The sequence below is a fragment of the Pristiophorus japonicus genome, chromosome 18, assembly GCF_044704955.1.
Source record: "Pristiophorus japonicus isolate sPriJap1 chromosome 18, sPriJap1.hap1, whole genome shotgun sequence".
In the NCBI taxonomy this organism is placed as follows: domain Eukaryota; kingdom Metazoa; phylum Chordata; class Chondrichthyes; family Pristiophoridae; genus Pristiophorus; species Pristiophorus japonicus.
The window spans coordinates 58,077-79,515 of record NC_091994.1 but is presented as its reverse complement, the minus strand read 5'-3'; the positions used below and the strand labels follow the sequence as shown (position 1 = coordinate 79,515).

Here is a 21,439-nt window from a genome sequence, read left to right as displayed (position 1 = left end):
AGTCCCCGGAGCCAGTACTGAGGGAGTGCCGTACTGCGCTGTCGGAAGGGTGGTACTGAGGGAGCGCCGTACTGAGCTGTCGGAGGGGTGGTACTGAGGGAGCGCCGCACTGCGCTGTCGGAGGGCAGTACTGAGGGAGCGCCGTACTGCGCTGTCGGAGGGGCAATACTGAGGGAATGCTGCGCTGTCGGAGGGACAATCGTGAGGGAGCGCCGCACTGCACTGTTGGAGGGGCGATACTGAGGGAGCGCTGCACTGTCGGAGGTGCACTACTGAGGGAGCGCCGCACTATCGGAGGGGCAGTACACACATCACGCCGGGTGACACATACACGTGTGACATGACGTGTGTGTATTGACCTAGTTTGTGACCCGACCTGTAAGAGAGCTGGTGATTATGTGTGTGGCGTGGTGTGTATGATACGTTGTATGTGTGTGATACATTGTGTGCGTGTGATACGTTGTGTGTATGATATGTTGTATGTGTGATATGTTGCGTGTATGTGATACGTTGTGTGGGTGATAGGTTTTGTGTGCGTGTGTGAGATACGTTTTGTGTGTGTTTGTGTGTGTGATACGCTATGTGTGTGTGTGATACGCTTTGTGTGTGTGTGTGAGATACGCTGTGTGTGTGTCAGACACCCCAGCATGTAATCTGCAACATGTCTGTGACTCGGATTCAAGCAGCACAGAAATAAAGCCATCAAGTTAAATCAATTCAGCAAACTTTCCATTTTAATATTTCAAACAATTTTAATTGTGATACTGGGAGAACATGTCCAACTTCTCAAAGGTGGGGATTATATTTTCCGATAAGATCTGGGGCAATTATCTGTCGTGTCTGTGACGTGTCCCATTCGCTAGACATGGTGACAGATAGTTAGTTACACGTAACATTCAATCTCTGGACACCAGATCACGGGAGCAACCCTTGCCCACGTTACTGATAGAGACTGAATTAACTCGCTCGGAGAATAGCGGATCCAATCTCTCACACACCCTTTCATTCTGTACCTTGTGTACCCAATTAACAGCCATCACTGACTGATGGTGCTACCTATTGTCCTTTGGCTACGATTTCTGGTGTCATCTATTTCTCTAACCTAAACGTCCATGTCCTCCAGTTAAAAATGCTGCTTAAAAAACTTTAATTCCCTCCTGAAACAAACCGTTTTACTCCCCTTAAACCCAAGACCTGATCGTATCAGGTCGCTCTTCGAGCCCCTCACTCTCACTCAACAGAATAACGCTCCTGTCCCGTAGGTCCCTGATGGACAGGCTCCCTCTGTAATGTCGGTCTATTTTATCAATTTATCATTTCCCTCCCGTTAAAAGCCAAGATACAGAACCCTGCTCTCTTCTTCACCCCCTTTCCAAGGTCAAAATCAAACCCAGACTTCAATTCATTCCTCCGACAATCCCTGGCCTGGGATTACAAAATCACCATTTGTGAGTCACACAAACTTACGTGTTTCTCTTTAGCTCAGTGGTCCCACACTCTCGTCTTTAACCCTTCGAGTTTTTCAAATAAAGAGGGACTCTCTGGTTAATCCTGCAATCTCCTAGCAGTGCCCGAGATCGCTTAGTGATGGATAAATCAAGTGTCCCCCTCACTGGCTATCACTCAGCGTCATTCAGTAATCGGGATACAGGTCACACGGCCGTCTGTGACACAGTTAACTGGGTATAAAACATCAGCCGGCGTGAACACCAGCGGTCTGTACACTCCACGAGGTGCAACGCTCGGAGGGATTCTCAGTTACTGAGAACCAGTCTGTAATGGATCCACCCTGTCTTTATTTATTTGGGACTTGGCCTGGAGTCCCGTGCAATTGTTTTTAAAGTCGGTTCACAGGCTCCCAGGCGGCCTGTAACTTCTGCAGGCTGGAGCAGTCGGTGTTCCACGTGTATGTCGAGTGTGCGAGGTTGCAGCCCCTCTTCCAATATCTGAAGGGGCTGCTCCTCAAATTCTGGCTGCACCTCAATCCCACACTCCTGGTCTTTGAGCACCCTGTGTGGAGGGAGGGGGGAAACAATTGCACGGGACTGCTCCTGGGCCTGGCCAAGGGGGTCATCAGCCGGACAAGGCAGCGGGCAGTCGAGTGGGGCATTGAGCCTGACTGCCTGCCTCTCTTCCGCAGTTGCATCCAAGCCAGGGGTGACCCTAGAGATGGAGCATGCGGTGTCCACCGGTACTCTCGCAGCCTTCCGCGAGAGGTGGGTGCCAGAGGGACTGGAGTGCATCATCACCCCGGGCAACCAAATTTTAAATTGATTTAAATTTATCGTCAAAAGTTTAATTTGTTTAATGTATCAGTTTTAGTGCTCCCCCTTTAATCAGGGTTCACTTCATTTATATTTCAACTTAAAATAGTTGGAGTGGATCAACCGACAGCTCCATGTCCCTAATATCATCTGTCGTACTGATTCAGACCCCCCCTCTGTGTGCACTGACCTTAATGGGAATCACTTAGCCTGTGTACAATAGGTGACTGCACACACACAGACACACAATGCGAAACACAGGAACGACGGCAAAAGATTAGTAAAGTAAACCTACATACATTTAGATTTATAGTTACAGTACAATACTCGATAGCTCAGCAGAACTTGGAAAACTACACGTTCATTCAACACAGACTAATTTCATTCTTAGAATTAACCTTTTATCATAGGCAGTCCCTCGGAATCGAGGGTGACTTGCTTCCATTCTAAAAACGAGTCCTTAGGTGGCTGAACAGTCCAATACTGGAACCACAGGTGGGACAGACAGTCGTTGAGGGAAAGGGTGGGTGGGACAGGTTTGCCGCACACTCCATCCGCTGCCTGCGCTTGCTTTCTGCATGCTCTCGGCGACGAGACTCGAGGTGCTCAGTGCCCTTCCTCCACTTAGGGCGGACTGGTCTTTGGGCCAGGGACTCCTAGGTGTCAGTGGGGATGTTGCACTTTATCAGGGAGGCTTTGAGGGTGGTCCTTGTAATGTTTCCTCTGCCCACCTTTGGCTCGCTTGCCATGAAGGAGTTCCGAGTAGAGCGCTTGCTTTGGGCGCCTTGTGTCTGGGGCGTGCAGACAATGTGGCCCGCCCAGCGGAGGTGGTCGAGTGTGGTCAGTGCTTCGATGCTGGGGATGTTGGCGTGAGTTAACAAAAGTTATCGAGAGCTGGAGAGAAGGGGAAATTTCACAGCTGCTCCGGTAACGTAATGATCAAGTCGATAACATACACCGACGGAAAGCACTGTCCAGCTCCGTCAGCTCTGCTCCTTAACTCAACTATCCATGACTAAAAGATTATCCTCAGATTGCGGTGCCTTCTTAAACAACAACGTTAACCTCTTTTGGATATCACAAACATTGGATTAACTCAGCAGTCAGAAGTCGGAGAAACTCTTGCAATCTTTCTGCACCACAAACATAAGACGGCAATAAATGGGAGCAGGAGGCAGCCATTTGGCCCCTCGAGCCTGCTCCTCTGTTCAATGAGATCACGAGCTGGTCTTACACATCTACCCCAATTCCCTCGCTCAGCCTTTTGAAGATAAACTCGGGCGCAAGCCGACCGACGTGCACCAGAGTTGGTGAGGGATTGTACTTTGTTCGGGATACGTTATAGATTGTAAGTGTCGATGGCAGTGAATTACTTGGAAGTTCAGCATTTGCAACAGTTCCTCTGTCTGTCCGTCAGACGATAGACTTGTCAGAAAGCACGTCGATGAAGGCACCCAGTGCAGCATCAACAGGTAAGGGAAATAAACCTTCTGTCCATAAGCACCAATGTTTGAAAGGGCCTTTTCCCCTTTATTCCCCCTCGGTGTGATCGAGAGGATAGGGAACGATTCACCAGTGACTGTGACTGGGGTAAAGGTGGCCCAATCTCACACGTCACACACCTAAATCAGCAGGGCAAATGTAGTCCGCGTGACTTATTTACTGCCTTTGGTCTGACATTCAATATTCGCCCATAGTCTCCCAGTCATCTCTCGTCAAAATGACAAATATCAAATTCTCAATCACATTATTCAAAGACTTGTGATCAAATCTGTCGGAATCCGTCACAATCCACTTCGTTGGTCGAGACCAGGATCAGTAATTCACACACAGACTCCAAATATACCCGAATTCCCCCCCAAGTATTCGATATCAGGATTCAATGTCAATAATTCATCATTATCATCGGCAGTCCCTCGGAATCGAGGAAGATTTGCTTCCACTCTAACACGAGTCCTTAGGTGGCTGAACAGTCCAATATGAGAGCCACAGTCCCTGTCACAGGTGGGACAGAGAGTCGTTGAGGGAAAGGGTGGGTGGGACAGGTTTGCCGCAAGCTTCTTGCGCTGCCTGCGCTTGATTTTTGCATGCTCTCGGCGACAAGACTTGAGGTTTTCAGCGCCCTCCCAGATGCACTTCCTCCACTTAGGGCGGACTGATCTTTGGGCCATGGACTCCCAGGTGTCGGTGGGGATGTTGCACTTTATCAGGGAGGCTTTGAGGGTGTCCCTTCTAACGTTTCCTCTGCCCATCTTTGGCTCGTTTGCCATGAAGGAGTTCCGAGTAGAGTGCTTGCTTTGGGAGTCTCGTGTCTGGCGTGCGGACAATGTGGCTCACCCAGCGGAGCTGGTCAAGTGTGGTCAGTGCTTCGATGCTGGGGATGTTGGCCTGGTTGAGGACACTAACGTTGGTGCATCTGTCTTCCCAGGGGATTTGCAGGATCTTGCGGAGATATCGTTGGTGGTGTTTCTCCAGCGACTTGAGGTGTCTACTGTCCATGGTCCATGTCTCTGAGTCATACAGGAGGGCGGGTATTACTACAGCCCTGCAGACCATGAGCTTGGTAGTGGATTTGAGGGCCTAGTCTTCGAACACTCTTTTCCTCAGGCGTCCGAAGGCTGCACTGGAGGCGATGTCTGCTCTTGTTGATAAGAGACTCCCGCGGTATGACAAGTGTCAAGGGCCACGCCATAGAATTACTCCACAAATACGGTGTATAAACGTGTTCTCCTCTCTCTCTCTGGAACTGAGATTTCACTCCGCGGGTACCTGCGAGTGCCCCGTGAGGAAGGCCTGGGTCACACAGCAGCCAGGATCCCCGGGACCATGGGATTTGATGCCACCTTGTGTGTGTGCATCATGCTCAGTTTACGATACAGCAGCACGCACAACACCAGAGCAGAGAGGGGCCCAGCATACCCCGGGAACCAAACCTTTAATTAATGTGAACCCGCAGGACGGGAGAGCAAGAGTTAATTCTGTGTTCATCACACCTCCGACAGCACTTGGGATAAAGGACCTCATTCTCCATCTCTTGCTGGGCGCAATGTATCACTTTTAATCCCAATATATCTGTTCCAACTTTCCACTTACATCGCTAAATCCTACTTCATGTATATTACATTAATATTCCGGGTTCACCTCATCAACCAATCAATAATATTTTATACATTTCAAAGCGGATCTCCCCCTCCATCAGACTTACTGCAATAACCTCTAACCCCTTCTAAAATCACTGTGAATGTGACATAAACCCAGGTAATGCTGAAAGCAGATATTATATTCATCCGCAGGGCAGTATTACAGATCTATGTGTTTGTAACAATGCCATATTCTGATTCCTCAAAGGCTTATATTCACTGGAATTTAGAAGAATGAGGAGATCTCATTGAAACATATAAAATTCTGACGAGATTGGACAGGTTAGATGCAGGAAGAATTTTCCCGATGTTGGGAAAGTCCAGAACCAGGGGTCACTATCTAAGGATAAGAGGTAAGCCATTTAGGACCGAGATGAGGAGAAACTTCTTCACTCAGAGAATTGTGAACCTCTGGAATTCTCTACCACAGAAAGTTGTTGAGGCCAGTTCATTGGATATATTCAAAAGGGAGTTAGATGTGGCCCTTACGGCTAAGGGGATCAGGGGGTATGGAGAGAAGGCAGAAAAGGGGTATTGAAGTTGCACGATCAGCCATGATCACATTGAATGATGGTGCAGGCTCGAAGGGCCGAATGGCCTGCTCCTGCACCTATTTTCTATAACCTTTAACTCCTTCTAAGAAGACTGTGAATGTGACATAAAACCAGGTAATGCTGAAAGCAGAAATTATATTCGTCCGCAGGGCAGTATTACGGATCTATACTTTTGTAACAATGCCATTTTCTCAATCCTCAATGACCTGCTATGTATTTCCAGCATCTTATATTTCAATCTTTGTGATGTAGTGATGAGAAATTACACACCACTCCCAGTGGTGAGGCCTTGGAGAGAGAGCAGAGGGGGATTTACTCAAACCGTACCGGGGATGAGGGACTTCAGTGACGGGGAGAGACAGAGAGAAACTGGGTTGTTGTCCTCGGAGCAGAGAAGGTTAAGGGGAGATGTGATCGAGGTGTTGATGATCACGAGGTGTTGTGACAGAGTAAATCAGGAGAAACTGTTCCCAGGGGCAGGAGGGCCACTAACCAGAGGGACACAGATTGACGATAATCGGCGATTGATCCAAAGGGGGAGATGGGGAGAATTTATTTTTCACACAGTGAGTTATTGCACTGTGCAGGGTCAAATATGAGATGAAGGTTTCTACCAAGTTCTGTAAAATTATGAAGGGGGTTTCCAGACAAGGTGCTTGTCGATTTGTAGTGTACTGCTCAAAGTAAAAGGATATTTTCTTCACAAACTTTTAAATGATTGATAACATTGTACACCAAAAAAAAAGTGCATGTTTTTTTTTAAGGCCCATGTGACGAGCGTTAGGTGAATCGTTTTGTTTTCAAAAATTGCACAATAATTATTTTGTAAATGTGCCAAAAGTTGGATGGTGTAACGAAGATGTTTCAAATTGCAGGCAAGACCAGAACTGAGGGTGTCATCAATATAAGACGGTCACGAATAAATCCAATGGGGAATTCAGGAGAAACTTCTTTACCCAGAGAGTGGTGAGAATGTGGAACTCAATAGCAGAGATGTATTTAAGGGGAGGCTGGATAAACACATGTGTGAGAAAGGAATAGGCGGAGACGGTGATGGGGTGAGACGGAGAGGGGTGGGCTGAGAACGGATTGGAGCATTAACACCTGCACGGAGCGGTGGGGTCCAATGGCCCTGTGTCTGTGCTGTAAATACTATCTAGTTCAATCGGACACAGTGGCCAGGGACGGGGATTGGAACTGGTGATAAGGGATTGTGGCGGCGTCCCGAGGATTATGGCGTCGGTCTTTCCAATTAATAGGTGGAGAACATTTCTGCTCATCCAGGACTGGATGTCAGACAAGCAGTCGGACAATTTAGAGACCGTGGAGGGAGTGGAATGTAGTGGGGGTGAGGTAGAGCTGGATGTCATCAGCATACATGTGGAAACGGACGCCATGTTTCCGGATGATGTCGCCAAGGGGCAACATGTAGATAAAAAGAGAAATTTACAGCGCAGAAGACTATTTCGGCCCATCGTTTCCGTGCCGGCCGACAAAGAGCCGCACGGCCCTCGGTCAGCAGCCCTGAAGGTTACATATAAACCCATGAACAATGACGGAAAGGTAAAGAGCACCCAGCCCAACCAGTCCGCCCCACACAACTGTGACACCCCTTAAACTGAAACATTCTACACTCCACCCCAACCAGAGCCATGTGATCTTCTGGGAGAGCCAAAAACCAGATAAAAACCCAGGCCAATTTAGGGAGTCAAAATCTGGGAAAATTCCTCTGAGAAATAGGAGGGGGCCAAGGATAGATCCTTGGGGAACACCAGAGTTAACGATGCTGGGGTGGGAAGAGAAGCCGCTGCAAGCGATTCTCTGGCTACGATTAGATGGATAAGAATGGAACCAGTCAAGTGCAGTCCCACCCAGTTGGACGATGGTGGAGGGGCGTTGTCGGAGGATGGAGTGGGACAACTGTGTCAAAGGCTGCAGACAGGTAGAGAAGGGCGAGGAGAGATAGTTTACCTTTGTTACGGTCACAAAGGACATCAGTCGTGGCTTTGATTAGGGCCGTTTCAGTACTGTGGCAGGGGCAGGAACCAGATTGCAGGGATTCAAACATAAGAATATGAGCAGGAGAAGGCCATTCGGCCCCTCAAGCCTGCTCCACCATTTAATACGATCATGGCTGATCCAATCATGGACTCAGCTCCACTTCCCTGCCCGCCCCCTTATCGGTTAAGAAACTGTCTATCTCTGTCTTAAATATATTCAATGACCCAGCTTCCACAGCTCTCTGAGACATCGAATTCCACAGATTTACAACCCTCAGAGAAGAAATTCCTCATCTCAGTTTTAAATGGGCGGCCCCTTATTCTAAGACCATGTCCCCTAGTTCTAGTCTCCCCCATCAGTGGAAACATCCTCTCTGCATCCCCTCATAATCTTATACATTTCGATAAGATCACCTCTCATTCTTCTGAATTCCAATCAGTAGAGGCTATTCAACCTTTCCTCATAAGTCAATCCCTCATCTCCAGAGTCAACCGTTGGAATCTTTTCTGACACTGCCTCCAAAGCAAGTATGCCCTTTTGTAAATACGGAAACCAAAACTGCACATGGTACTCCAGGTGCTACTCGCTGCGATCGGTACAGTGCGCACGTCGGGGACTAATGTTGAGAGGCCGTGCCCCCAGCGTGGGTCCTCTGGTGCTTGAGGAGGGTGGAGGAATGGGTGTAACTCTTGTCACAGAGGGGGCAGCGGTAGGGCCTGTCCCGTGTGTGGATGCGCTCGTGGACGCACAGGTGGGAGAGCTGGGTGAAGGTTTTGTCACAGAGCGGACAGCGGAACGGACGCTCTCCTGTGTGGATGCGGAGGTGGACGGAGAGGGAGAAGGACTGGGTGAAGCTCTTCTGGCAGAAAGTGCACTGATGGGGCTTCTCCCCGGTGTGGATGCGCTGGTGTTTGGAGAGGGACGACGACTCGGTGAAGCTCTTGTCGCACACGATGCACTGGAAGGGTTTCTCGCCTGTGTGCAACCGGTAGTGGTTGAGCAGGTTGCTGGATTTGGTGAAGGTCTTGCCACAGATGGAGCAGGGGAAGGGCTTGTGGTCGCAGTGGAAACGCTGGTGCTCCGACAGCGCGGCAGGTGTGGCGAAGGCCTTGTCGCACAGGGGGCAGGCGTGGAGCTTGTCGCCGGCGTGGACCCGCTGGTGCTGGGAGAAGGAGGCCAGGTTGGTGAAGGTCTTCTGGCAGGCCGAGCACTCGAACAGCTTCTGGCGGGTGTGGATACGTTGGTGCTTGGAGAGTGAGGAGGAATCGGTGAAGCTCTTGGTGCAGTACTTGCAATGGAAGGGTTTTTCTCCGGTGTGAATGCGCTGGTGCACGGCCAGGTTCGAGGAGTGAGTGAAGAGCTTCTCACATACCAGGCAGCGAAAAGGCTTCTCTCCGGTGTGAATGCGCTTGTGGACGGACAGCGAGGCCGACTGGGTGAAGGTCTTGAGGCAGAAGGAGCATTGATAGGGCTTCTCACCCGAGTGGATACGCTGGTGCCGGGACAGGGAGGACAAAAGGGAGAAATTCTTCTCGCACACAATGCAATGGAAGGGCTTTTCTCCGCTGTGGATCAGCTGGTGGTTGAGGAGGTTCGTGGAGGACGCAAATGCCTTTCCACACACCAGGCACCAAAAACGCTTCTCGCCGGTGTGGATACGCTGGTGCTTGGAGAGCGAGGAGCAGTCGGTGAAGCTCTTGGGGCAGTACTTGCAATGGAAGGGCTTCTCGCCGGTGTGGATACGCTGGTGGTTGAGCAGCGACGAGGAGTGAGTGAAGCTCTTCTGGCACACAGAGCACCTGAAGGGCTTCTCCCCGGTGTGGATACGCTGGTGCACTGAGAGTGAGGAAGACTGAGCGAACGTCTTGTTGCAGGAGGAGCAGTGGTAAGACTTGTCCTTGATGTGAGGGCAGCGGTGGTTGGAGAGGTCAGCCAGTCCGGCAAAGGCTTTCTCACAGAAGGAGCAACGGAAAGAGGGGCTGCCTGTCTCAGTCGGGCTGTTCAAGGGCGGAAAGGTATCGGGTTTCTGTGCACTGTGGGTCTGTGATAGTAGGGATAGTTCAGTGTGGGTCTGTTGGGGCTTTGACAGCATGGATTGTTCAAAGGTCTTTGGGCACGCTGGACGATGTAACGCTTTATCTGCCATCGGAACATGGTCGTGGTTTACAAGCTCACTGCGTTGGGTCAAAGTCTTGCGACAACGCAAACGCAGGAAGTGTACCTCGGAGTGAGCAGACTGGTGTTTGAAAACCGACGGCAAGTCGCTAAAGGTTTGCCCGCAGACATTGCACAGCATGAAGATGTCCCCATCAAGGCATTCCCTGCCTTCTCCGTAAGGCTGCCCGCTGAGTTCAGGTTCCTCGCTGGCCTCACGTTTAAATGTTCTCAGCAGCGCCTGGTCTACACACCCGTCCGAGGTCTGGGAGGCTCCGTTTTCGCGGGAGGTCGTCGCCCGAGGGCCTTGGTCAAGATCGGCGGAGTTGGGGACCAGCGTTGGAGGTTTCTCGTCCAGTTTCACATCTTCGTACAGCACTTTAACCAAAGCGCCTTCACCCACCAGCAGCACTTTCACCAGAGGGGACCAGACCTGTGCCCCGGGGCCGGACAAACCTTCTCCCGACCCTGCCATGGCTTCCTGCTGAGAGAGAAATAACAGGAGGGAGGCGGTTAGGATTTATCTCCACTCAGAACTCTCCGCCGTCCATGCACAATACCAAGCAACCTGTTCCTGAGCTGTGAATATGGACAGTAACGTGTTCCCATTTCCCCACCGTCCCTTCATACAATATCTCACCCCCCCAACCCCCCCACCGTCCCTTCCCACAATATCTCACCACCCCCCCCCACCGTCCCTTCGTACAATATCTCACCCCCTCCCCCCACCACCGTCCCTTCCCACAATATCTCACCCCCTCCAACCCCCCACCGTCCCTTCCCACAATATCTCACCCCCTCCCCCCACCACCGTCCCTTCGTACAATATCTCACCCCCTCCCCCCACCACCGTCCCTTCCCACAATATCTCACCCCCCCCACCGACCCTTCCCACAAGATCTCACCCCCTCCCCCCCCACCGTCCCTTCCCACAATCTCACCCCCTCCCCCCCCCCCACTGTCCCTTCCCACAATATCTTCCCCCCCCCACCGTCCCTTCCCACAATATCTTCCCCCCCCCACCGTCCCTTCCCACAATATCTCACCCCCTCCCCCCCCACACCATCCCTTCCCACAATATCTCACCCCCTCCCCCCCACCGTCCCTTCCCACAATATCTCACCCCCTCCCCCCCCACCGTCCCTTCCCACAATATCTCCCCCCCTCCCCCCCCCACTGTCCCTTCCCACAATATCTCACCCCCTCCCCCCCCCACCGTCCCTTCCCACAATATCTCACCCCCTCCCCCCCCCCACTGTCCCTTCCCACAATATCTTCCCCCCCCACACCATCCCTTCCCACAATATCTCACCCCCTCCCCCCCCCCCACCGTCCCTTCCCACAATATTTCCCCCCCCCCACCGTCGCTTCCCACAATATCTCACCCCCTCCCCCCCCACCGTCCCTTCCCAGAATATCTCACCCCCTCCCCCCCCCCCCCACCGTCCCTTCCCACAATATCTTCCCCCCCCACACCATCCCTTCCCACAATATCTCACCCCCTCCCCCCCCACACCATCGCTTCCCACAATATCTTCCCCCCCCACACCGTCCCTTCCTACAATATCTCACCCCCTCCCCCCTTTCTCTCCAACCTTCTCTCCACAAAATGTCCCAGGGGGCCGGGCCATCCTCACTCTGGAGATAGGGCACTTGCACCGCCTGCGCTGCACTGTGGGTAACGGCCCCCCCGTCCCCCCCCCCGACCGATGCCCCGCCTCACAGATCGGCAACTGCACAAAGAGCTCACTGTTGGAGCCAACTAGACACACACTCCAAACAACTCACTGGCGGCTAAACACAGCTCCCCACACACCCCTCACCGCCGACTAAACCCCACACCCACACCCCCAAACATCCAAACACACAATCTAACACACCCCACCTACACACCCCCAAACACACCTCACTGCCGGCTAAACCCCACAACCACACCCCCCAAACACGCCACAGCTCGACCCAGCTCCCCACACACCCCAAACACACAATCTAAACCCCACATACCCCACTGCTCGACCCAGCTCCCCACACACCCCACATACACCCCCTAAACACCTCACTGCTAATCCCAGCCTGACACAGCTCCCCAAACACACCTCTCTGCTGCTAAACCCCACAGCCCCCCAAACCCCATCCACACCCCCCAACATCCAAACACACACAATCTAACCCCCCCCCCCCAAACACCTCACAGCTAAACCCAGCCCCAGCCCCCCACAATCTAACCCAATGTAAACCCCCTACTACTAGACCCAGCTAAAGCCCCCACCCACAATATCTCACCGCCCCCACCCCCACAAACCAACCTCCCCCTCTCTCTCTCACTTTTTCTCGAACCTTCTCTCCACAAAATGGCGGCCTGTCCTCACGCAGACAGGGGGCGGGGCTATCCTCACTCCGGGGGATAGGGGACTTTCCCGCCCGCGCCGCACTCTGGGTAAAGGCCGCCGCCATTGATTGTCCCGCATCCCGAGGCCCCGCCCACAGATGGCCAACTGCACAAAGACAACAGCCCAAACCTCGAGCCCACACACCACTGCACACTGCTCATTCCTCCAGCCCACACACCCCACACCCCAAACCCACACCACTGCCCAACCCCACACCCAAACCCCACACCCCACTGCCCAAACCCACACCCCACAACTCACTGCCCAAACCCCACTGCCCAAAATCACACCCCTCACCCCATTGCCCAAAATCACACCCCTCACCCCACTGCCCAAACCCACACCCCACACCCCATACCCAAACCCACACCCCACTGCCCAAACTCACAGCCCTCACCCCACTGCCCAAACTCACACCCCTCACCCCACTGCCCAAACTCACACCCCACTGCCCAAACCCACACCGCACTGCCCAAACTCACACCCCACTGCCCAAACTCACACCCCATTGCCCACACACCGAATCTAAACCCACACCACCCCACACACCCCGCTGCCAACTGCCCCAGCTAAAAACCGCCACCCCCCCCAAACACCACAGCCCCCCCACTCCAGCTAAACCCCGCCACACACACACCTCCACACACACCAAACACCCCTCTGCCCACAGCCCCAGCTAAACCCCACACACACCCCATCTAAAACAGCCCACTCCCCACTGCCCACCGCCCCGGCTAGACCCCGCCACATCCCCCCCCCCCACCACACATCCCACACCCCATCTCCCCACTGTCCACTGCTTCAGCTAAACCCAGCTGGACCCCGCCACACAGCACACATCCCCCAAATACCCCACACTCCCAATCTAAAACCCCACTGCCAGCTAAACACAACCCCACACACACCACACACCCCCAAACACCCCACACTCCCAAATTAAACCCCCCCAAACACCCACACCCACTTTTCCCAGATCCTGCCACCACCCCACACCCACCACCCCACACCCACCACCACCCCCCCTACACCCCCCCAAACACCCCCCCAAACACCGCACACTCCCAATCTAAAAGCCCCCCAAACACTGCACTGCCCACTGCCCCAGCTAAATCCCACCACACACCACACACACACCCCCACACAGCCCTCCCCGTACAGACCGCCCAAACACCCCACACTCCCAATCTAAAAAACCCCAAAACACCCCACTGCCGGTTAAACACAACCCCACACACACCATACCCGCCCAAACACCCCACTGCCCCAGCCACACCCAGCCCCACACACCCCACCCACCCCACACACACCCCCCACACACACCCCAAACACCCCACGCTTCCAATCTAAAACCCCCAAACACACCACTGCCCACTCCCAGCTAAACCCCGCCACACACCACACAAACTAAACCCAAAAAACCCATCCCCATACCCCCAAACACCCAATCCAATCCAACCCCCCCGAAACACCCCCTAAACGACACCACTCACAGCAAAACCCCGCTCTACTCACACCCCCCACCCAATCTAATCCCAGCTAAACCCAGCCCCACACTCACCCCACAAAGACCCACTCCCAGCTAGACCCCGTTCCCCACACACACCCCACACACCCCCACACACCCTCCAAAGCCCCCACTCCCAGCTAAACCCAACTCCCCAATGTCGTCGAAGAGGCAGTGGGGAGTTGAGGAGGCAGAGCGGCAGCATTGGTGAGGCCTACAAGAGGCTCAATGTCATCGGAGAGGCCAGCCGGTGCAGCTGCAGCGGGGTGAGAAGGCAAAAGAAGAAAAAAGTTGAAGGGTGACGTCACAGCCAAGATGGTAAGTGATTGGTGAGTAGTTTTTCTTTTTCTTTTTCTTTTCTTTATCAGTATGTAACTTTAGCATTATTGTTGGCAAATTAAGTTAATCTAAGGGTTAAGTCATGGCAGGAGAGCTCGGACACATGTTATGCTCCTCCTCTGCTATGTGGGAAGTCAGGGCCACTTCCAGTGCGGGACGTGCATCTGCCTGCAGCATCTGATAGACCACATTGCGGCACTGGAGCTGCGGGTGGATTTACTCTGGAGCATCCGCGATGCTGAGAATGACGTGAATAGCACGTTTAGTGAGTTAGCCACACCGCAGCGAAAGGGTACACAGCCAGATAGGGGATGGGTGACCAACAGGGAGAACAGTGGAAGAAAGATAGTGCAGGAGTCCCCTGCGGTCAACCCCCTGCAAAACAAATACATCGCTTTGGGTCCTGTTGAGGGGGATGACTCATCAGGGGAGGGCAGCAGCAGCCAAGTTCATGGCACAGTGGGTGGCTCTTCTGCACAGGAGGGCAGGAAAAAGAGGGGAGAGCGATAGTGATAGGGGATTCGATTATAAGGGGAATAGATAGGTGTTTCTGCGGCCGCAACCGAGACTCCAGGATGGTATGTTGCCTCCCTGGTGCAAGGGTCAAGGATGTCTCGGAGCAGGTGCAGGACATTTTGAAGAGGGAGGGTGAATAGCCAGTTGGTATGGTGCATATAGGTACCAAAGATATAGGTAAAAAATGGGATGAGGTCCAAAAGACGAATTTAGGGAGCTAGGAGCTAAATTAAAAAGTAGGACCTCAAAAGTAGTAATCTCAGGGTTGCTACCAGTGCCACGTGCTAGTCAGAGTAGGAATTGCAGGATAGCTCAGATTAATACGTGGCTTGAGGAGTGGTGCAGAAGGGAGGGATTCAAATTCCTGGGACATTGGAACCAGTTCTGGGGGTGATGGGACCAGTACAAACCGGACGGTCTGCACCTGGGCAGGACCGGAACCAATGTCCGAGGGGGACTATTTGCTAGTGCTATTGGGGAGGAGTTAAACTAATATGGCAGGGGGATGGGAACCTATGCAGGGAGACAAAGGGAAGTAGAATGGAGGCAGAAGCAAAAGATAGAAAGAAGAAAAGTAAAAATGGAGGGCAGAGAAACCCAAGGCAAAAAGCAAAAAGGGCCACATTACAGCAAAATTCTAAAGGGGAAAAGTGTGTTAAAAAGATAAGCCCGAAGGCTCTGCGCCTCAATGCGAGGAGTATTCGGAATAAGGTGGACGAATTAACTGCGCAGATAGCAATTAACGGATATGATGTAATTGGCATCACGGAGACATGGCTCCAGAGTGACCAAGACTGGGAACTCAACATCCAGGGGTATTCAACATTTAGGAAGGATAGACAGAAAGGAAAAGAAGGTGGGGTGGCGTTGCTGGTTAAAGAGGAAATTAATGCAATAGTAAGGAAGGACATTAGCTTGGATGCTGTGGAATCGGTATGGGTGGAGCTACAGAATACCAAAGGGCAGAAAACGCTAGTGGGAGTTGTGTACAGACCACCAAACAGTAGTTGGTAGATTGGGGACAGCATCAAGCAAGAAATTAGGGATGCGTGCAATAAGGGTACAGCAGTTACCATGGGTGACTTTAATCTACATATTGACTGGGCTAACCAAACTGGTAGCAATGCGGTGGAGGAGGATTTCCTGGAGTGTATTAGGGATGGTTTACCAGACCAATATGTCGAGGAACCAACTAGAGGGCTGGCCATCCTAGACTGGGTGATGTGTAATGAGAAAGGACTAATTAGCAATCTTTTTGTGCGAGCCCCCTTGGGGAAGAGTGACCATAATATGGTAGAATTCTTTATTAAGATGAAGTGACACAATTAATTCAGAGACTAGGGTCCTGAACTTAAGGAAAGGAACTTCGATGGTATGAGACATGAATTGGCTAGAATAAACTGGTGAGTGATACTTAAAGGGTTAACCGTGGATAGGCAATAGCAAAAATTTAAAGATCACATGCATGAACTTCAACAATTGTACACCCTTGTCTGGCGTAAAAATAAAACGGGGAACGTGGCTAACAAGGGATAGTGTTAAATCCAAGGAAGAGGCATATAAATTGGCCAGAAAAAGCAGCAAACCTGAGGACTGGGAGAATTTTGTGATACAGCAGAGGAGGACAAAGGGTTGAATTAGGAGGGGGAAAATAGAGTATGAGAGGAAGCTTGCTGGGAACATAAAAACTGACTGCAAAAGCTTCTACAGATATGTGAAGAGAAGAAGATTAGTGAAGACAAACGTAGGCCCCTTGCAGACAGATTCAGGTGAATTTATAACGGGGAACGAAGAAATGGCGGACCAGTTAAACAAATACTTTGGTTCTGTCTTCACGAAGGAAGACACAAATAACCTTCCGGAAATTCTAGGGGACCGAGGATCTAGTGAGAAGGAGGAACTGAAGGATATCCTTATTAAATGGAAAATTATGGAAATTGATGAGATTGAAGGCCGATAAATCCCCGGGGCCTGATAGTCTGCATTCCAGAGTACTTAAGGAAGTATCCCTAGAAATAGTGGATGCATTGTTGATCATTTTCCAACAGTCTATCTGGATCAGTTCCTATGGACTGGAGGGTAGCTAATGTAACCCTACTTTTTAAAAAGGGAGGGAGAGAGAAAACAGGAAATTATAGACCGGTTAGCCTGACATCAGTAGTGGGGAAAATGTTGAAATCAATTATTAAAGACGAAATAGCAGCACATTTGGAAAGCAGTGATGGGATCGGTCAACGTCAGCATAGATTTATGAAAGGGAAATCCTGCTTGTCAAATTTTCGAGAATTTTTTGCGGATGTAACGAGTAAAGTGGACAAGGGAGAACCAGTGGATATGGTGTATTTGGACTTTCAAAAGGCTTTTGACAAGGTCCCACACAAGAGATTGGTGTGCAAAGTCAAAGCACATGGTATTGGGGGTAATGTACTGATGTGGAAAGAGAACTGGTTGGCAGACAGGAAGCAAAGAGTTGGGATAAACGGGTCCTTTTCAGAATGGCAGGCAGTGACTAGTGGAGTGCCGCAGGGCTCAGTGCTGGGACCCCAGCTATTTGCAATATACATCAATGATTTGGATGAAGGAATTGAGTGTAATATCTCCAAGTTTGCAGATGACACTAAGCTGGGTGGCGGTGTGAGCTGTGAGGGGGTCTCCAGGTGGCTGCAGGGTGACTTGGACAGGTTAGATGAGTGGGCAAATGCATGGCAGATGCAGTATAATGTGGATAAATGTGTGGTTAACAACTTTGGGGGCAAAAACGCGAAGACAGATCATTATCTGAATGGCGGCAGATTAGGAAAAGGGGAGGTGCAACGAGACCTGGGTGTCATGGTACATCAGTCATTGAAAGTTGGCATGCAGGTACAGCAGGTGGTGAAGAAGGCAAATGGCATGTTGGCCTTCATAGCGAGAGGAACTGAGTATAGGAACAGGGAGGTCTTACTGCAGTTGTACAGGGCCTTGGTGAGGCCTCACCTGGAATATTGTGTTCAGTTTTGGACTCCTAATCTGAGGAAGGACGTTCTTGCTATTGAGGGAGTGCAGCGAAGGTTCACCAGACTGATTCCCGGGATGGCAGGACTGACATATGAGGAGAGACTGGATCGACTGGGCCTGTATTCACTGGCGTTTAGAAGGATGAGAGGGGATCTCATAGAAACATATAAGATTCTGACAGGATGGGACAGGTTAGATGAAGGAAGAATGTTCCCGATATTGCGGAAGTCCAGATCCAGGGGACACAGACTTAGGATAAAGAGTAGGCCATTTCAGACTGAGATGAGGAGAAACTTCGTCACTCAGACAGTTGTTAACCTGTGGAATTCCCTGCCACAGAGAGTTGTTGATGCCAGTTCATTGGATGTATTCAAGAGAGAATTAGATATGCCCCTTACGGCGAAAGGGATCAAGGGGTATGGAGAGAAAGCAGGAATGGGGTACTGAAGTTGCATGATCAGCCATGATCTTAATGAATGGCGGTGCAGGCTCGAAGGGCCGAATGGCCTACTCCTGCACCTATTTTTCTATGTTTCTATGTCCGTTGTGCCCCGTTGGGGATGAAATCTAAACTGTGCTTCTGGGAGGAACTCCTCGGCCACAAGGAGAAGACGGTAGCGACCACTTTCCCAGTGGCTGATAGCAGGGAGATTCCTCTGTAGTTGCCGCAGTCGGACTTGTCCCCTTTTTTTAAAGATGGTCACGCCTCAGTGAAGGTGATGACGATGACTTGGAGTTCAGCCTCTGAATGTGCGCAGACGCAGGCATGGACTGGTCGGGCCGAGTGGCCTGTTTCTGTGTTCTATATCCTGTGTACACTCCGCAGTGTGAACAGTCTCGTGTGTCCTGAGGCTCGATAACGGAGTGAATCGCTTCGCACTATCAGTTCCTATCGAGTGGAGGGTAGCCAATGTAACCTCACTTTTTAAAAAAGGAGGGAGAGAGAAAGCAGGGAATTATAGACCGGTCAGCCTGACCTCAGTAGTGGGTAAAATGATGGAATCAATTATTAAGGATGTCATAGCAGCGCATTTGGAAAATGGTGACATGATAGGTCCAAGTCAGCATGGATTTGTGAAAGGGAGATCATGTTTGACAAATTTTCTGGAATTTTTTGAGGATGTTTCCAATAAAGTGGACAAAGGAGTACCAGTTGATGTGGTATATTTGGACTTTCAGAAGGCTTTCGACAAGGTCCCACACAGGAGATTAATGTACAAAGTTAAAGCACATGGGATTGGGGGCAGTGTGCTGACGTGGATTGAGAACTGGTTGTCAGACAGGAAGCAAAGAGTAGGAGTAAATGGGTACTTTTCGGAATGGCAGGCAGTGACTAGTGGGGTACCGCAGGGTTCTGTGCTGGGGCCCCAGCTGTTTACATTGTACATTAATGATTTAGACGAGGGGATTAAATGTAGTATCTCCAAATTTGCGGATGACACTAAGTTGGGTGGCAGTGTGAGCTGCGAGGAGGATGCTATGAGGCTGCAGAGTGACTTGGATAGGTTAGGTGAGTGGGCAAATGCGTGGCAGATGAAGTATAATGTGGATAAATGTGAGGTTATCCACTTTGGTGGTAAAAACAGAGAGACAGACTATTATCTGAATGGTGACAGATTAGGAAAAGGGAAGGTGCAACGAGACCTGGGTGTCATGGTACATCAGTCATTGAAGGTTGGCATGCAGGTACAGCAGGCGGTTAAGAAAGCAAATGGCATGTTGGCCTTCATAGCGAGGGGATTTGAGTACAGGGGCAGGGAGGTGTTGCTACAGTTGTACAGGGCCTTGGTGAGGCCACACCTGGAGTATTGTGTACAGTTTTGGTCTCCTAACTTGAGGAAGGACATTCTTGCTATTGAGGGAGTGCAGCGAAGATTCACCAGACTGATTCCCGGGATGGTGGGACTGACCTATCAAGAAAGACTGGATCAACTGGGCTTGTATTCACTGGAGTTCAGAAGAGTGAGAGGGGACCTCATAGAAACGTTTAAAATTCTGACGGGTTTGGACAGGTTGGATGCAGGAAGAATGTTCCCAATGTTGGGGAAGTCCAGAACCAGGGGTCACAGTCTAAGGATAAGGGGTAAGCCATTTAGGACCGAGATAAGGAGAAACTTCTTCACCCAGAGAGTGGTGAACCTGTGGAATTCTCTACCACAGAAAGTAGTTGAGGCCAATTCACTAAATATATTCAAAAGGGAGTTAGATGAAGTCCTTACTACTCGGGGGATCAAGGGGTATGGCGTGAAAGCAGGAAGGGGGTACTGAAGTTTCATGTTCAGCCATGAACTCATTGAATGGCGGTGCAGGCTAGAAGGGCTGAATGGCCTGCTCCTGCACCTATTTTCTATGTTTCTATGTTTCTATGCACACTCTGAGCACGTGAACGGCCTCTCTCACGGTGTGAACACACTGGTGTGTCAGGAGGTGGGCCGAATTGTAAGCGGTTTTGATCCTAGCCTAATTGCGAGACAGACGGTTTGAATGGCCCCCTCCTTGCGAAAGTTCTAGACACGGGAATTATTATTCAGAGTGAAACTGAAACGAGTCACAGACAGGAATGGTTCTGTGAAAAATCATACATATTTATTTGGTCTAACATACACTGGCTAAAACATGCACTACTAAACGAAATCACTGTCTCTGCAGAGAATAAAATCCCGGTTACAAACATACATACAGTACAGAAATGAGACCTAGTAACACGCAGTAATTCTCTGGTGGATTCTAACCCTACCCGTACCAACGAATTACCCTCCCCAGAATAGCCCTAAAAAGCTTCACTTCTGAGAAAACCCTGAGCCCTTACGCAGCTCACCTGGTTACTGGCTTGGGACCCTCGTGACCATGCTCCCCACCACACGCAGCCGGTTTCCTTGCTCAGCTCAGCCGTGGGAAGTCACTGCCTGGTCTTCAGTCTCGGTGGCTTCTCTTGCGGTACTGCAGCCCCCTTCCTCTGGTACATCGACCTTGGTGGAGCGAGAGCAAAAGGGAGAGAGGGCTCTCTCCAGATACAAGCTGCAAGCTTCACTCCAAGCTCCAAGCTTCAAGCTAAAAATAAAGTGGAAAAGACCGTGTCTTTACGGGAGTTTTGCTACCGCTATCTTTCTCGCCAATCTTTAAAATCCCTTTGTTTCTAAGCACGGGTGCTTAGTCAGTGATGGGCCGTCCAACCCATGTGCATTGGGCTGATGGCCCTTAGTCTGGGCATCTCTCCGAATCCTTTTGTTGGGAAAGACCCGACTCCCCTTCGACTGTCCAGGCTGGTGGGTTCATTATTTTGTTTTTCCTTCTGAGATGGAGCTGAGAAGTGCTTTTGCATATTAGAATGGCTTTGTCAATGGCCCCCGCTTCCTGACCGACACCCGTTCTGGATGACTCTCAGTTCTTTTGTCACAGCTAACCACCATTAAGCCTGTGGAGTTTTAACAAAACCAACCTTTTCACTTATCTGCACAGGGTGATCCCATTACAGGGAAAATATCTCAGAAAAACCCCATAAAGTCCGTAAAATATTCTCGCCTGAGTCCATCCTTTAAACATAGAAACATGGAAAGTAGGTGCATGAGTAGGCCATTCG

General features: G+C 50.9%; 1 protein-coding gene across 3 annotated transcripts; it reads right to left on the bottom strand.

Moving 5' to 3' along the window:
• Positions 1 to 712: 712 nt before the first annotated feature.
• On the bottom strand, positions 713 to 12,469 carry LOC139228480 (zinc finger protein 271-like). Of its 3 annotated transcripts, none has more exons than XM_070859529.1 (2): positions 12,439 to 12,469; positions 713 to 10,597 (listed from the first exon to the last, which is right to left on the bottom strand). In XM_070859529.1, exon 2 carries the CDS (start codon positions 10,586 to 10,588, stop codon positions 8,576 to 8,578), a length of 2,013 nt encoding a protein of 670 aa, XP_070715630.1. In that variant the 5' UTR covers positions 10,589 to 10,597; positions 12,439 to 12,469; the 3' UTR covers positions 713 to 8,575. The 3 variants fall into 3 exon arrangements, with proteins under 3 accessions (XP_070715630.1, XP_070715628.1, XP_070715629.1); XM_070859527.1 differs by lacking the exon at positions 12,439 to 12,469 and adding an exon at positions 11,709 to 11,805; XM_070859528.1 differs by lacking the exon at positions 12,439 to 12,469 and adding an exon at positions 11,709 to 11,801 and having other exon boundaries at positions 713 to 10,594.
• Between the last annotated feature and the right edge of the window lie 8,970 nt (positions 12,470 to 21,439).